The 17,451-nt window shown below is 40.5% G+C and overlaps 1 protein-coding gene across 1 annotated transcript in view; it reads left to right on the forward strand.

The window, feature by feature from the left end:
* SHQ1 (SHQ1, H/ACA ribonucleoprotein assembly factor) overlaps window positions 1-16,406 on the forward strand; it is a 99,094-nt gene extending 82,688 nt beyond the window's left edge. The window contains exon 11 of the mRNA XM_065935287.1: window positions 15,491-16,406. Coding sequence (XP_065791359.1) covers window positions 15,491-16,070 — 580 coding nt within the window. The 3' untranslated portion in view covers window positions 16,071-16,406. The remainder of the gene's footprint in view (window positions 1-15,490) is intronic.
* Window positions 16,407-17,451: the final 1,045 nt, after the last annotated feature.

Consider the following 17,451-nt stretch of genomic DNA (forward strand, 5'->3'; position numbering starts at 1 on the left):
AATAGTTTCTTATGTGAATTGGAAGCTTAAATCATGAAAAGTGAAGGAGTTGATAAATCTTAAGACTTTATCATAAATATTAAAAATGTGAGTCTTTTATTAGAAAAAAAGATTCCTTGAACTTCAGGACATATTTGAAAGATTGACCATAATGTCCAAATCAACTATCATTTCACAGAAAAATGTATTTGTAAAACATTCATTTCAGTTCCGTCAGTCAGTCGTGTCCAACTCTTTGCAACCCCATGAACTGCAGCACGCCAGGCCTCCCTGGCCATCACCAACTCCCAGAGTTTACCCAAACCCATGTCCATTGAGTCGGTGATGCCATCCAACCATCTCATCCTCTGTCTTCCCCTTCTCCTCCTGCCCTCAATCTTTCCCAGCATCAGGGTCTTTTCCAATGAATCAGTTCTTCGCATCAGGTGGCCAAAGTACTGCAGTTTCAGCTTCAACATCAGTCCTTCCAATGAACACCCAGGACTGAGCTCCTTTAGGATGGACTGGATTGGATCTCCTTGCAGTCCAAGGGATTCTCCAAAACCACAGTTCAAAAACATCAATTCTTCGGCACTCAGCTTTCTTTATAGTCCAACTCACATCCATACATGATTACTAGAAAAACCATAGCCTTGACTAGATGGACCTTTGTTAACAAAGTAATGTCTCTGCTTTTTAAAATACTGTCTAGGTTGGTCATAACTTTCTTTCCAAGGAATAAGCATCTTTTAATTTCATGGCTGCAATCACCATCTGCAGTGATTTTGGAGCCCAAGAAAATAAAGTCAGCCACTGTTTCCCCATCTATTTGTCATGAAATGACGGGACCGGATGCTATGATCTTAGTTTTTTGAGCATTGAGCTTTAAGCCAACTTTTTCACTCTCCTCTTTCACTTTCATCAAGAGGCTCTTTAGTTCTTCACTTTCTGCAATAAGGGTGGTGTCATCTGCATATCTGAGGTTATTGATATTTCTTCCGGCAACCTTGATTCCAGCTTGTGCTTCATCCAGCCCAGCGTGTCTCATGATGTATTCTGCCTATAAGTTAAATAAGCAGGGTGACAATATATAGCCTTGACGTACTCCCTTTTCCTATTTGGAACCAGTCTGTTGTTCCATGTCCAGTTCTAACTGTTGCTTCCTGACCTGCTTACAGGTTTCTCAAGAGGCAGGTCAGGTGGTCTGGTATTCCCATCTCTTTCAGAATTTTCCACAGTATATTGTGATCCACACAGTCAAAGGCTTTGGCATAGTCAATAAAACAGAAATAGATGTTTTTCTGGAACTCTCTTGCTTTTTCAATGATCCAGCGGATGTTGTTATAAAACATACTCTTCTGTTTAAAAAAAAATTCATAGCAAAAGAACCGCAGTTTCAGAGGTTTGCCAAAAACAGTTTTTCCCGTCTGCTTCTCTTCTACTGGTAATAATAAAGAAGATTATTATAATGAAGCACCTGGAAATGGAATCTGGTTGTCTTTCTCCTTCTCTAGGGGAAGGGTTTTTTTTTTTAAACCCTGTATAGATTTTAATTGGAATTGAAAATATGGCCTGGACTCTTACAAACCTTGGGCTTCCCTTGTGGCTCAGACAGTAAAGAATCTACCTGCAATGTGAGAGACCCAGGTTCGATCCCTGGGTCAGAAAGAACCCCTGAAGAAGAAAATGGGTACCTACTCCAGTATTCTTGCCTAGAGAATTCCAGGACAGAGGAGCCTGGCGGGCTATAGTCCATGGGGTCACAAAGAGTTAAACATGACTGAGCAGCTAACACTTATAAACCTTTATACTCATTTAAAAACAAAACAAAACTATCTGGGGACTTCCTTGGTGGTTCAGTGGCTAAGACTTCTCACTCCCAATGCTGGAGGCCTGGGTTAGATCCCTAGTCAGGGAGCTAGATCCCACATGCCACAACTAAGAGTTTGCCTGCTGCAACTAAAGATCACATGTGCTACAACTAAGACCCAGTGCACCCAAATAAATAAATAAATGTTTTAGAAAGCAAGCTTCAGTCTGTACTACACAAATTTGATAAAGTTGCTCACTTTGTAGAAAATATTCATACAAGTGGTAGATTCCTGGTGGCTAGTTTTCAGGGGTTTAATTGGAAAGATGAAATATTTTTTTAATTAAACCTTTTATTTTGTATTGGAGTATAGTTGATTTACAGTGTTGTGATTGTTCCAGGTGGACAGCAGAGGGACTCAGCCATACATATACATGTGTCCATTCTTCCCCAAACTCCCTTCCATCCAGGTTGAAGGCTTGAAAACAGTATTAAAAAGAAAAATAATACACATTCTTATTTTATTCTTACTTGAGAAAGTACTAAGGTTGGTCTGTAGATCAAATGTCCTGTTGGGGCTCTGAGTAGATGCCTTTAAAAATGGTATTTGAAATGACCCACAGACAGTGCTTTAACCAATATCATAGGAATCACTTCCATTGCATTGAACTATGTACTTCTGCAAAGAACAGCTTTCTGTGGAGAGTATGCTTGTTGAAAGAAATGACTAATGGATCTTTCTCTAGGCATATTTTGAGATTCTTTTTGTGTTTGGTAAAACGTGCCAGGCCTTTTAAAAAATAGTTTGAGAAGAGTAGCATTGTATTAGAAATCTTATTGTTTGCCCCAAGGAAACCAGAGCTATCCCTGTGACTCTCTGCACCCTTCTCTCTCTGGCTCTGCCCCCTTTACCTGAACAAATGTTCAGAAGCCTGAGGCTTCTTTACAGAACTTGTGTTTGTTAAGTAAGTACAGGTGATAAATATACAAATATTGAATTTTAAAACACCTGCGTAAGTATCACCCAAGTCAAGAGCCACCCGGAAGTCCCTTGTACATTTTCACATTGTGTTACCATACGTTGGTTTTTGCCTGCTTTGGAACTTTGTATAACTGAAATAATACAGTGTGTGCTCTTTTGCATGTGGCTTCATCTATTCAACCTCATTTTGGTGAGAAGTCTAACTCAGTATCAGTTTTTAAAGGTCCCTCTAGGGGCACCTGTAGCAAAATCTCTTGGTCATACCTGTTATGACCTCATCTTGACTTTATGGCATTTGTAAAGACCCTGACCCTGATGCTGGGAAAGATTGAGAGCAGGAGAAGGGGACGACAGAGGACGAGATGGTTTGATGGCATCACTGACTCAGTGGACATGAGTTTGTGTAAACTCCGGGAGTTGGTGATGGCCAGGGAGGCCTGGCGTGCTGCAATTCATGGGGTCGCAAAGAGTTGGACACTACTGAGCGACTGAACTGAACTGTTTCCTCAACTGAGGAAAATCCAATGAATCTTATCTAAGAAGAAGCTGAATGCTAAATGCTGCAGCTCCTGGGTTTGGCCTCCCCACAGAGGGAGACAAGTTATAGAGCTGTTTTTATCATGTCAGCAGGCTGTACCAATTGGCATTCTGTGGAGTCATTCTGTGTAAGAATGAGTACAGGAAGGTCCTGCAGGTCTGCCCCTAGAGGTGGCCACTTAGCATAGTGACTGGCCCTCGTGAGGAGGTCTGTTCTGTAACTGTGTCTGATCGTGTTGGAAAGCACAGGTTCCCACCTTTCTCTAGAGAGCATGTTAACTGTGGTTTGAAGTGTGTGGGAAGAGGCAGAGAGCTTATGTGATATGTCAGACATTTAATAATTCCAGAAAACCCACACCAGGGAGCAGGCAGTGCATGGTTGTCATTCATTTGGTAGAACAAAATTGTCATTAAGAAAATGCCGAATAGTTCTTTTTTTTTTTTTTTTTTCGAATAGTTCTTTTTTAACTGATTCATGCCATTGCAGTATGCATTGGAGAAAACATTTCATTGACCATCACACTTGCGAGTGGATAAATATTCTGAATTTTCAAAGTTTCTTTACTTCCATCTTAATTTGGAGAGCTGTGTGCTGCATCGTGTGTGTGGCAAACATTCCGGCACTCAAGTATTTTCCTGTGTCAGTACTGTGAAAACAACACAGTGCACAAACTTTGTGTTTTGTAACCAGGGAAAATCTTAGCATTGAGAACAAGCTTACAAAGAAATAAACACATTAAATCACTTGTCCCAGTCTTTCTTCCTCAGAGGATGCCAGGAAGTTTGGGAGCAGTCATTTTCCTTCTGCTTTCAAGATGGGAAAGTGGAGACAAAAAGGACATGTTTGAAAACGCAGCCAGAACTTGCACTTCTGTAGACCTCAAGACTGTTTTAGAATGCCAAGTTCATTGTGTGTGCAAGAAATTGGAGGACAAGGGGCAGAGCATCCCAGCTGGTGGTCTGTGGCCCCACTGATGGGTTTCAGGAGAAATGGACATAATGGCCCCCTCACCTTCAGGATGGCAGGTGGGATGGGAGCCAGCCTGGACAGTTTACTTTTGTGCCATGCCAGATGGAGACTGTTTTCTGGGTCCCAGGGCATGAAACAGCTTGGAAAGCATTGCTTTAAATAGACTCTGCAAGACTGTCTGAGGGGCAGTTCAGCTTAGAACTGAATGAGTAGGAGCCAGCCTACGAAGACTTGGGGGAAGAATGTTCCAGAAAGAGGGAACATTTGCAAAGGCCTTGAAGAAAGAACGGATCATTGTGTCCTTGGGACAGAGAGAGGGTGGTGAGTGGAGCTCTAGAGCACAATGACGTGGAAACAAATGGCAGGCAGCCCCCCGGAGAGGCAGACAGGCCCAGAGGGCTGATCTTCTGGGGCCTCGTCTTCACTGGGGAAGTCTAGATTTTATCCTGAGTGTTCTGGGAACCCATTGCAGGTTTTAAACAGGGGAACATCTTGGTCATTAATGTAGAAGTGTCAAAGCATAGCATTTTAGACTCAGAAACTAGAAACAGACTGATCATTCACTGCATTTTATTATGTGAAGGAAACTTCTGTGTCTTGCTGCTGTTGATATTCTTGGTGGTATCATTTATTTCATTTGTAAAATCAGGAACTTGTATGAGGTGCCTTCTGATTTCTTTTTGGCTCTAAAGATCTTGATCCCTGTATACATCTCTGTATTAGTTCCCTTGGGCTGTGATAACAGATGACTGAAGCTTAAAAGAGCAGAAATTTATTCCCTCACAGTTTTGGAGGCCATAAGTCTAAAATCAATGGTTCAGCAGGGTTGGTTCTTTCTACAGGCTTGAGAGAGAGTTGTCCCATGGCTCTCTCGAGATCCTAACTACCAGCCGTCCTTGACAGTCCTTGCTTGGCTTGTAGACACAGCACTTCAGTCTCTGACACTATTATCAAAGGGTCTTCTCTGTATCGTTGTCTCTTTTTTTAATATTTATTTATTTTAAATGAAACAAAGATGAATTTTTTTGATAATAAATGGTACAATTCACAAAGAAGATAGACATCATAAACCATTAGTGTTCCTCGTGTCTTTATATGATGTTCTTATAAGGACACTAGTCCCCACTTAAGTGATTGGATTTAGGGCTCACCCTAACACAGTATGACCTCATCTTGACTTTATGACATTTGTAAAGACCCTGTTTCCCAAACTGAGGTCATACTGACAGGTTCTGGGGGTGAGGACTTGAACATATCTTTGTGGGGGATACACTTCAACCAGAACACCTTCCTTCTGTTACCACCTTCTTAGTGCCTTCTCCCTTTAGTTTATTGACCTCTACTTAGTTTAATGGAATCCAAATAGCCATTTCATCTGAACAGTTAGTAGGTCAAAATACTACACCTCTGTGGTTGAACAGTATGCTCTGCCCCTTTCACACAGATGAAAGGTAGAAATATTGTCAGAATTGTACAAGTCTGACATACGCCCAGATGTCTTGCTTCATGGAATACTTTTAGAGAAAAAAATGGATGGAAGAGATCTGTTTCCACCCCATTTTCCCATATCCTTTTCTACCCTACAAAAGTCTTTTGTTGTTGTTGTTTTTTGTTTTACTTAACCAGTTGTTTGGGTTCACTGATAGATTACATATTTATTTCCTGCCTTGTACCAGAAATTATTTAAAGCATCTTTCTTGTTTGAATAAACAAGATGAGCTGATTAGGGTTGGGGTAAAAGAAGCGGGGGTAAGGTAAAGACCTAAATGGAAGTGGAGAGGCGAGAAGGAGTCACTGGATTGCTCTATCATGCAGGTGGATCACAGATTGGGACTTCACAACTGCTGGTGTAGAAAGGGAGACCTTTTGACTTGGCACAGTTCCAAAAATTTCATGGGGCCAGTTTTGAAATTGACTCTGAATTCTAGCTTTGGGGATTACAATGAAGCACATTTCCCTAACACAGTTCTGCTGGGGTGTGGGGGGCATAGAGGGAAATGTGGCAAATTTATGACACTTAACATTTCCGTCTCTACTATTTGATTCAGTCTGGCATAAATGCAAAATGGTTTCAAGGACAGGATGCAGTGCATTTCTCTCAAACTGTGGACATTGCGTCCTTCTTAATCTATTTGTCATCCTCATTGTTCGCTTCTTAGATGGATGCCAGTAGTAAAGCGAACGATAGCTTCTCTGGATTTGGGTAAACCTTCATTCACCTACTTCATTTACCTACTAACTGTACTTCAGTATGTATAATTGCCATATAAATTTTTAAAATGTAAACTCTTTTACTTTGCTCTAAAAATGTTTGTGTGTGGGGGGGTGGGGTTGTTTGTGTATGTAGTACACCACATATGTATCATGAGGGGGTCATTCTTTTTGAATAGTCATAATTAGAGTTTCCACACTTAGAAAATTGAAGAGAACTGGTGATAGCACACAAAAATACACACTATTGATCAAACCATTTAATAAATTTAATTCCCATCCTAGTATATCACTCTCCTTCCTAGCGTCTCCCCCCTACTCATCCTGCCAGTATTTTTTTTCTTTAACCTCTTGATGATGATTGTGTTTTTTTTTTTTTTTTTTTTTTGAGTAGTGGTGTTTCACCTGCAGCCGCAAGGCTGGCGGACCCCGCCCCGCCCCCTCAAGGAAAATGGGGCGGCGGGGGCCCGCTCACTTATTCTACACCTCTCATGTCTCTTCACCGTGCCAGACTAAAGTCAAGCTCAACAGGGTCTTCTTTCCTGGCTGATTCCGCCAAGCCCGTTCCCTTGGTTGTGGTTTCGCTGGATAGTAGGTAGGGACAGTGGGAATCTCGTTCATCCATTCATGCGCGTCACTAATTAGATGATGAGGCATTTGGCTACCTTAAGAGAGTCATAGTTACTCCCGCCATTTACCCGTGCTTCATTGAATTTCTTCACTTGGACATTCAGAGCACTGGGCAGAAATCACATCGCGTCAACACCCGCTGCGGGCCTTCGCGATGATGGTTGATATTATGTAGTACAAATAAACTGCAGATTGAGAAAAGGACAAGGATTTCACAAAGGCAGAGGAAGTAATATAGAAGCTGGATTTGAACCACACATAGAACCGCTGACAGTGAGGCTTGAATGTGTGGGATTATTAACAACTGAAGCAGAAAATTCTACAATAATAGTGACAAGTTGAAAGTCTTTATTTTGACTGTTAAAGCATTGATTTGAGTATCACATGATTGAGAGGCCCTTGAACTCATGATGCCATCATGATTATTTATAAAAACTATCTTATGATTCTGCTCTAAAAGACCAACGTGAAGTGTCATACAGTACTATAATAGAATATTCTTAGAACAGTTACAAATACAATTAATATTTGGCTCATTCTTTATTTTGAGAGTTAGTGCCTAGTTGTAATTATAACCTACATATGAATATTGTTAAATACTTTCTAAACTTATTTGGGTAGTTTGTCATTTTGTCTCAAGGTGAAATCTTCACCTTTTAAAAATCACTTTTTACTATTAAATTTTGACTTCTATTTTATGTTGATTGACTTTAAGTGTTCTTGTTTCATCTTAATTATCTTCCATTAATGAGCATCTCCACTCTCTTTCAAACTTCATGTCCTCCCCAAACCTAAGAAGGTGACCTTATTTGGAGATAGGGTTGTTGCAGATGTAGTTAGTTGTTAAGAGGAGGTCATGCTGGAGTAGGATGGCCCTTTGATCCAGTATGACTTGTACCCTCATAAGGAGAAAAAAAGTCACAGATATACATTCAGAAGGAAGACAGCCTTGTGAGGAAACCTATATGGTGACAGAGCATAGAATGATGTGTCTACAAGCCAAGGAACGCCAGGGATTCCTGGCAACACCAGAGGCTAAGAGAAAGTCATGGAACAGATTGTTCCATTGGAGCTTGCAGAAGGAATCAACCCTGCAGCACCTTGATTTTGGATTTCTAGCCTCTAGAACTGTGAAAGGATAAATTTCTGTTGTTTTAAGCCACCACATTTTGATGGTTTGTTATGGCAGCTGTAGGAAATTAATACAGATTTTCATACCGTGAGTGGGGTGTTACTGTAACAGATACCTGAAATTGTGGGAGTGGCTTTGGGGTTAGGTCATCAGTAGAGGCTGGAAGAGTTTGGGAATGTGTGCATGATGGAAGAATCTTAGATTACTTAAAGAGATAACGTAGTAGAAATATGAACATTAAAGGTGAATCTTGCAAAGGCTTAGAAAGAAGTGAGGAGAGCTACAGAGAAAGCTTCTGTAGTCTTAGAAAAACATTTGCATATTATCTATCACCTGTAGAATGGTGCTAGAAACAGGAATGTGAAAGGTACTTCTAGTGAGATCCCAGATGGAAAAGAACTTGTTATTGCAAACTGGAGGAACAGTGACCCTTGTTACAAGGGTGGAGAACCTGGTTGTGCTGTGTCAGCCAGTCACTCAGTGTGGAGAGTAGAACTTGGGTATTTAGCTGGAGAGATTTCCCCAGGGTTAAAGGTGCAGCCTGGTTTCTCCTTGTTAACTAGAGTGAATGAGAGAAGGCAAAGAAATTGAGGAAGAAATTATTGAGTACAAAGGGGTCAGCACTTGATGATTTGGAAATTTCCCAGCCTGTCCACACTTCCCCAGTGCTCAGTGGGTAAAGAATCTGCCTGCCATGCAGGAGACACAGGAGATGCAGGTTGGATCCCTGGGTCAGATACCCTGGAGGAGGAAATGGCAACCCACTCCAGTATTCTTGCCTAGAAAATGCCATGGACAGAGGAGACTGGCAGGCTATAGCAAAGAGTCAGAAAGGACTGAGCATGCACTCATCATCATCATGAGTTTGTTCACATAACTGTGCTCTGGAATTGGGGCCACGGGTATGGGTGGACAGCCTTTGGCTAAAGAGATTAAGCATATGGATTTTGGATCCGCTCAGCCATCTGGCACAAGTCAGGAATGGAGGTGGGCTCATCCAGGAGGGACATGTGGAGAATTCTCTTGTCTAATGGTGTGCATCCCCTTGACTTTCACAGAAGACTGACAAGGTTTTTGAGAATGTTACAGCAGCAGAGAAACAACCAGCCTGGACTGAGAAGGGCAGAGATAGGATGAAATGAAGGGAGAATGGGTCTGAGGGCAGAACCAGGAATTCAGAGGCCAGAGTAGGTGGAGCTTCCACCCTAGTGGGTGGGCCCAGAGGACACAGCATCAAGCCACAGAGGATTATTCTCAGGCTTCAAAACTGATGGAATTTGACCTACTGCATTGTGAACTTCCTTTAGATTGGTTAACATTTTTTTTAATCCATTTCATTTTTTCCCTTCTGAAATGGAAATTTTTTTTTTTTAAACACTTGTACAACCGTTGTGTTTTGGAAACAGATAACTTGTTCTTTAGTCACAGGTCTGTGGACAGAGAAATGTTACCCCAGGATAGAGTATACCCAGAGTTCCACCTCAACCTGTTTGAGATGAGAGTTAGACGAAAGTTTGGACCTAAAATTGATGTTGGAATGGATTGAGACTTTGGGAGTATTCAGATGAGTGAATATATATTGTATGTGGGACAGACATGAATTGGGGGTGAGGCAGAGGCTAGAAGACAGACTGCATCGTTGGATAGTGCCTCTCCTTAATTCATATCTTCTCAGAACCCTAGAACATGACTTTGGAAATAGGGTTCTTGTAGATGTAATTAATTGTTAAGATAAGGTCATATTGGTGTAGAATGAGCCCTTGATCTAGTATGACTGGTATTCTTATGAGGAGAAGAGACATAGAGACACATCCAGATGGAAGACAGCCTTGTGAAGAAACACGCAGAGAGAACGCCAGGTGGTGACAGAAGCAGAGCTTAGGGTGATATATCTACAAGCCAAGGATTCCTGGCAACACCAGAAGCTACGAGAAAGGCATGAAACAGATTCTCCCCTCAGAGCCTTCAGAAGGAAGCAACCCTGCTGATACCTTGATTTTGGACTTCTGGCCTCTAGAACTATGAGAGGATAAATTTCTATTGTTTTAAGCCAGCCAGTAGTAGTTTGTTATGATGGTTACTAGTAACTAATAGAAGGAGTTTTGGGGAAAATTGATCTAATGACCCATGGACTAGGTATTGTTTTTCATAATGCAGACCCAGAGAAGGGTATTAAGTCAAGTTGAAAATAGGATGAAAAAATATTAAATTGGTCCATACTCAGTGAGGCCTAAATAACTCTTATCTTGCAGTATTTTCTGTATTAAATTGGTATTTTCTTGTTCAAAGAGATCAGTTGTTTCTGCTAATGACTGAGCTGGAAATGCTTTTCATTCTTACAGAGTCAGGGCAGGCAGTTAGTTCTGTGTTCATTTGTGCATGAACTGGTATTTGTCTTTCATGCCTGTTCTCAGAGATGAGTTTCAGCAGCAACTTCTACCTAAAGCTAATGCATTACCTTTTATTTAGATCAGGTTGCATAAATGTATATTAGGCAGGGGAGTTTGAAGTTTGGAACTGGTTCTTTTCAGTAGAGGAATTATGATTATATGTCATTGTCATCATTGTCTTTTAAAAAGAATGTTGATATACGGTTTGTTCCCAGAAAGAGTCTGAGGGGGTGGGGGTGGGGGTGGGGGTGGGGTGTGTGTGTGTCCTTTGAAATTAAAAGCCAAGTCACTGTATTCATCATCTAGTATGAAATGTGTCTGGAGTGGCCTCACTGGAGTCCTGTCCTACATTATCAGTTGCTGGCTCTAGTGTCAGTATGTCATGGCTGGCAGGCTAGCAGGTTTTGGCAGAGGAAATGAAACCTAGTCAGTTACTATGAGATTTATAGTAGACCTGCTATTGCAGGAAGTGGTGAAAAGTTGATTGATAGTTTGAGACAAAATTCTACAGCAAGAAACAGGATGTATGCTTTCTATTTATACCCAGTTTTCTTTTGCCTACATTTCAGGGTTCCTTTTGCACTTTGTTTTGGTGGTTTCATAAAGTTATGGTTCCCTTTTTGCCCCCCCCCTAAAGTCAGTTGCCAAATATAAAATAATTGAGGAAATTTTATATCATCTTAGCCATAGTAAAGGCATGCACCCTTAGCTGTTATTATTACTCTTCATTGGTAGTTGGATTTACTGTAGCTTGTCAGTCTTTAATTTAAAAAAATTTCTCCAAATAGGATATTATTTCACATGTATAAACAGAATGGAAGGTTTTTTTTTTTTTTTTTTTAAGTTATATGGCAGGATTACATTTCCAAAAATTTTCTGAGAAAAACCTGCATTGAGTGTAATTTTATTAAAATATGACATTAGTTTGATCTATCATGTATCTTTTAAATGCTGAATCTCTCCACTCCATAATTAATACATCTTAACAGATAGGTATTCTTCACTTAGATGTAAAATATACACTATAAGTACAACTAGTAACTCAACATATGTGTCGGTTGAGTATATCCACATGTACCTGGTTTTTATAAGAACTCTGTCTAACTAATAATGTCATTTGACAAGGCTTTTTGACTTGACCTAGCCTGGTCTGTTTTGAGTGTGACAGTGAAAAGCCACTAACTACGTTAAATGAGGTGCTTTCTGAAATGGCAAGGCCATTACAGTTAGATTGTAGAGTTTACAAGGAGTGGCAGACCTTAGGACCAGCTCCACTTGTGCCGATGTTTGAAAAGAGCGAAGGTGACTCTCTCATGGCTCCGTTTTTTCTCCAAAGGAATAATTTCCTTTTCTGTGAACAGTGACTGCTAAATCATCTGTGTAAAATAATTGAACAGAAACAAACCCGACTTTGATTTCTCAGATTAGTTGAGTCATATTCTATACCAATGATATTTTGAAATTTGAATTAGTTTTTTTTTTCTTCCTAGCATTCTATGAGAGTTCAAAATGCTTATTCTGTTAAGTTTCTATCAGAAGTTTAATATAAATTTGAGAAACTAGATAGCTTGAGGTAGTAAAAGGGGGATAATAAAAAATAAAGATGAATCAGGGTGGTAAGGAATAAAAAAATAAATCCACATATGATCCATTTTTAAATACACATTATATAATGGATCATTTTAGAAATAATATACTACTAAAACTGAGAAACAAACTTTTCCCTGAAGGATAGGAAGTTACCTCAGCTGGTAACAGGCAAAGATCACTTGGCTCATCTTTGCCACTTTCCTGCCTGTTAAAGTTGACACTTCTTAGTCCCAGTATTGTGAGGGATGCTTTCTGAAAAGAGCCAAAATTACAGGTGAGGAACTTTAGAATTCCAAATTTATATAGTTATAAGTGACAGATGTAATATTTTTATAATAGACAATAATAAAGATCCAATCAGTTTTAGCTTGAGTAGATATATCTGTGGTATTCACTAATATTCACAGAAATAATCCACATTTTTTCCCCTCAGATCCTGCAGTCCTTGTAGGTAAAGCTTAGATGTATACTTTAAGACTGCTGAGCTAAAAAGAGACCCGTCACAGTTTCTATGGAGAATTCTGGGCCTTATGCAAGTGAGAACTTGCTCCTTGGGAAGGGGTTGAGTGGCATCAAATTGGGAAGGAATCATGGGAACCTTTTCAGAGCCCGAGTAGTCCTGAGAGGCCATGTGGTGGCAGAGAGTGCTAGAGCTCAGAGGATGTGGGCTTCCGCTCCTTACTGGCACCCCGCCCCCCCGCTCAGCGGGGCAAACTTTAGATGGCCTCTCAATTCCTCCAAACTTCTATTTTGCCATCTGTCATGTGGGGATAAAAATGAAGCTGATTCACAGGATTGTCATAGGAGCAAGTACAACAATGTTTGTGGAACGTTATCCTTCATATATTGTCAAAAGTGTTTATTATGGGTGTTAAAAATGTGAGATGTGTAGTCACTGGAGTGTAAGGGCTTTTATTTAAATTTTTTATTTTGGATATTATAATTTAATAAGAAGCATTTTCTTCTTTCCCAAGTTCATGGCTCTTTATCTCTTAAGGCTGTGTGTCATTACCCAGAGAGGACCTTTTTTTTAGTGAAAAAGGTGACAGTGAGCTACTCCTTAGGCTGGCAGAGGCTTGCGGCAGGGAGGTTTTAAACTGGTCCACCAGCTCTGACCAGATCCTTGGCAACTGGTAGCCAAGGCTTCAAAATATAATATGTATATCATCCACAACTGTCTTGGACATGGATGTAGATTCTATTGGAAACATCTTATTTTACAACTGTGCTTTTAAAGATGTCTCAAACCCACCAGAACTTACCCAGAGTTACAGCCCTTTGGTAGATCATCTACCAACTCCAGTGGATCTCCCCAAGCTTTCCTTTCAACCGCAGGCCATCTTTCCTTTTCTAAGCTCCAGCAATTTCAGCACCTAAACACAGGGTTTTCCTCGTTTAAGAGAAAATTGCACATCCATGACAGCCATTGTCCTCGTCCCACCCAACCTTGGACACTGACTGCAGTGGAACTTTGGGTCCTGATTACATTCTCCAGACCTGGGGCTGGGGGTAGGGGAAGCATCCCTGCAGGAATCTTTTGTTATGCCAAATATTTTGAGACAAAGGGGTCTCAGTTATATCCAGGCACTTAGGTGAAAATCCCCATCCATCACTCTATTGAAATGAAGCCTCTAGTCCCCAGTATTTTGGGGTGGACTGCGCTTTGACGAATGAATTTATCCTGTGAACTCAACTCATTCAGTTTGTCTCCAGCCACTCATTTAATCTTTGGAGCCAGAGAAACACAGAAGCCACATCAGCACACTTACGTTTTCACTCACTGCTACCTTTTTTCACTTGTCACACCGGATTTTCCTCCATGGAACAGCAAAGACATCTTTTATGGAAAACTGCAGTATGCCTTACATTGCTTCAAAAAACAAAACAAAAATGCATCTGAGTTAATGAAAAAGTTTATCTGTTCAGTATAGTGTTTATCATGTAATGTTATAAATTTAGCAAAAATATCCTCTGAAATAGCATGAGATGGTTTTCAGTTAAAAAGCACTCTGTGTTGCTCTTATTCTGCTTTTCTTTTCTTTTCTAGTTAAGAATTTTGAATAGGTATTCCATTCCCATAAGTTTAAAAATAAACCATATTTATGAAAAGTCTCCCTTTCATGATGATCCTTCATCTTTCCAGCTCCTGCAGTGCCCCCTCTACATAAATATTAGTGTTTTCTGTAGCTCTCCAGAGTTCATGGTTAAGTGTACAAGCAACTTCAAATATGTTTTTGCTTCTTTACTTTTTTCGTGTGTTTAACATAGAAAGCAGCATATACATACAGAAAGCCTTTTGTCATTGTTAAACAGTATGTCTGGGTTAGTCCCTGGAGAGCCTTCTGCATTACGTCACCATTGACTATTCCTTCCTGTGGCTGTTCCACAACTGATCTAACCAGTCCCGTGTTGGTGGACATTTGGGTATTTCTTATTTTGGAGTATTAGAAACAATGCCGCAGTAAATATTACCGTGTCCTGTAGCATATGTGTTTAATTTCCAGATGTGGTTTTGCTGGGTCAAGGGTATGTACATTTTCCATTTTGAAAGTTATTGCCAGGTTCTCCTGCATCGGGATTATAGCTGTTTACTCTCTCACCACCAGTGAATGAAAGCGCCTTTCATCCACAGCCTTGCTGGCAGTGTTACCAAATGTTTGGATTTTTGCCAATCTGATAAATGAAAATATATCTCAGCATGACTTTAATTTGTATTTCTTTTATTTGACTGAAGTTGTTGAACATCTTTTCATATATTTTCAGAGTCATTTCTATTTCTTTTTGTGAGAATTGTCTGCTTGTATCTTTTGCCCATTTTCCTCATGGATTGTTATCTCTATTTTTAAGAACTCTATTAGGGGAATTAGGCCTTGTTTTATGATATAAATCACAAATACTTTTCTCAATTTTGCATTAGCCTTTTGACTTTTCTTATGGCTTTTTTTTTTAACCCTTCAGAAATGATCTTATTTTTATTAGTTGAATTTATCAGTCTTTGCCTTTCTTTTGTGGCTTCTAGATTTTGATCATAGGAAGGCCTTCTTCATTCTGGGGTCATAAAGGAAATCTCCTTCATTTCCTTGTAATACTTGTAATACTTTTTTCCATCTGTATCCTTGATCTATTTGGGGTTTCATCCTCTGTGCCATGTGAAGTATGGATCCAACTTTATTTTGTCATCTCTTTAAGCTGTGGACCCTGTTATCCCCAGGCCAGTTAATGAATAGTCCTAATAATTGTTCTTAAAATGGTTTTCAAGGTCCAAAAAGTTGGCAGCTCTTGCAGAAGCCTTAAAGAAAGCATCCCTGACCAAGGCCCAGCTGGGGTTAGAACTGGAGGAGCTGGAGGCAGCAGCTTTTCTGGTCCAGGAGGAAGAAACCACATCAAAAGCAGGAGTCCATTCCACTTCCGGGCAGCAGATGCCTTCCTCCAGCTCTGAGACGAGTAGTTCAGAGGAATCAGAGGGCAGTGCATCACCTGAGACTGAGGAGTCAGACTCGGAACAAGAGGAGCCCGGAGGTGGTGAATCTGAGACAGGGTGTTCCTTGCTCAGTCCCTTTGTTGAAGAAAGCAGCATGGCCCTGCTTCTTAACGATGGTGGGATGTGCAAAAGCACCACTTTCCTGGAGTCTGGTGATGGTCGAGGACAGCCGCTGGCCTCCCCCCGGGCTCCCAGAGCATTTGGGCCTCTGATCCAGGAGCTCGGAGAACAACTGGAGACTTCAGTTCAGATTTCTGAGCCCAAAGACTCTGCTGCTGGACCGCAGGGCAGTGTGCTGGAGAGAGAAAGCCGGCAGACACCTGAGGATCGACTCTTGAGTGGTCTCATTTGTTATTGAGAATTATGTCAGATTTGGTTTTATTGACTGAATTAAAATTCTTCATTTTCACTTTGTACTTTTCCTTGGTATATACAACATTGTTTGTGAGCTAACATTGACACCAGTTGGTTTTCTTATTGTACCTTTAAGAACAAAGTTCTAAAGCAAACTGTAATTAATATTATCAGGCTTATTTCATGCAGCATAATTATTTTGAGATTCATCAATGTAGCATGTATCGAGGATTTGTTGGTTTTTTTCCCATATCTGAGTAGTATTTCATTGAATGGACATTTGGGTTGTTTCCAGCTTTTGGCTGTTCCAAATAAAGCTCTTATGAACATTTGTGTGCAAGTCTTTGTGTGGACATATGCTTTTATTTCTCTTAGGTAAATATCTAGGAGTGGAATGATGGAGCCGTATGGTAGGTGTATGTTTAACAGTGTAAGAAGCTGCCAAACTGTTTTCCACAGTGACTGTACCATTTTACACGCCCACTAGCAGCCTGTGAGAGCTCTGCTTCTTTCTCATTCTTGTCATCACTTGGTATCATCACTTGTTGTGGTCCATTTTTGCCATTTTAATAAGTGTGAAGTGGTATCTCATTGTGATTTTATTTTGCATTTTAAGACTTCTTATGTTGAGCATCTTTTCACATGTGTGTTTGTCATCCATGTATCTTTGGTGAAGTGTCTGTTCAAATCTCTTGCCAGTTATTTTTGACCTGGGTTGCTTTTCTTATTTCTGAGTTTGCAGAATTCTTTATAAATTCTAAATACAAATCCTTAAATGAGTCATCCTTGCATGCCTGATAATCTTTGTTTGGATAAACATTGTGAATTTTACTTCATTGGGTGCTGGTTATATGTATTCTCATAAGTATTCTTTAGCTTTTGTTTGGAAATAGTTTTGATCCTTGTGGGTCTTGCTTTTTAGTTTGTTAGGTAGGTCTGAAACAGTGCTCCATCTAGGACAAACAATTTCCCAGTCCTAAGGAAAGATTTTCCCATGCCCCAGGGATTATGTTTTCTCCAGTCCGGCTGATGAAAACAGACACCTGTGTGAATACTGGTCCCTCTAGTCCTTTCGCATGGCTCTTTCCCAGCCTCATTTGCAGGCTCTCCTCGGTGAGCAGTTGACCCTCTCCTGGTATCTGGTGTTCTCCACAGCTCTCACCTTTCCCGTACTCTGTCTTATACACTCTGACCCCCCAGGCCCCCAGCTCTGTCTCCCGAACTCCAGAGTCCACTGGGTTCTCTCTGGGTTGCCCCTCCCTGTGCAGCCTGGACAATCATCTGGGACAGTAGGTGAGGCCCTCTCACCCTCCTAGGGTTTGGTTTCCATTCCTCAGGATCACTGTCTTTCATTGCCTGATGTCCGATATCTTAAAAACCACATT

This window comes from Muntiacus reevesi, chromosome 4 (genome assembly GCF_963930625.1).
Source record: "Muntiacus reevesi chromosome 4, mMunRee1.1, whole genome shotgun sequence".
In the NCBI taxonomy this organism is placed as follows: Eukaryota; Metazoa; Chordata; class Mammalia; order Artiodactyla; family Cervidae; genus Muntiacus; species Muntiacus reevesi.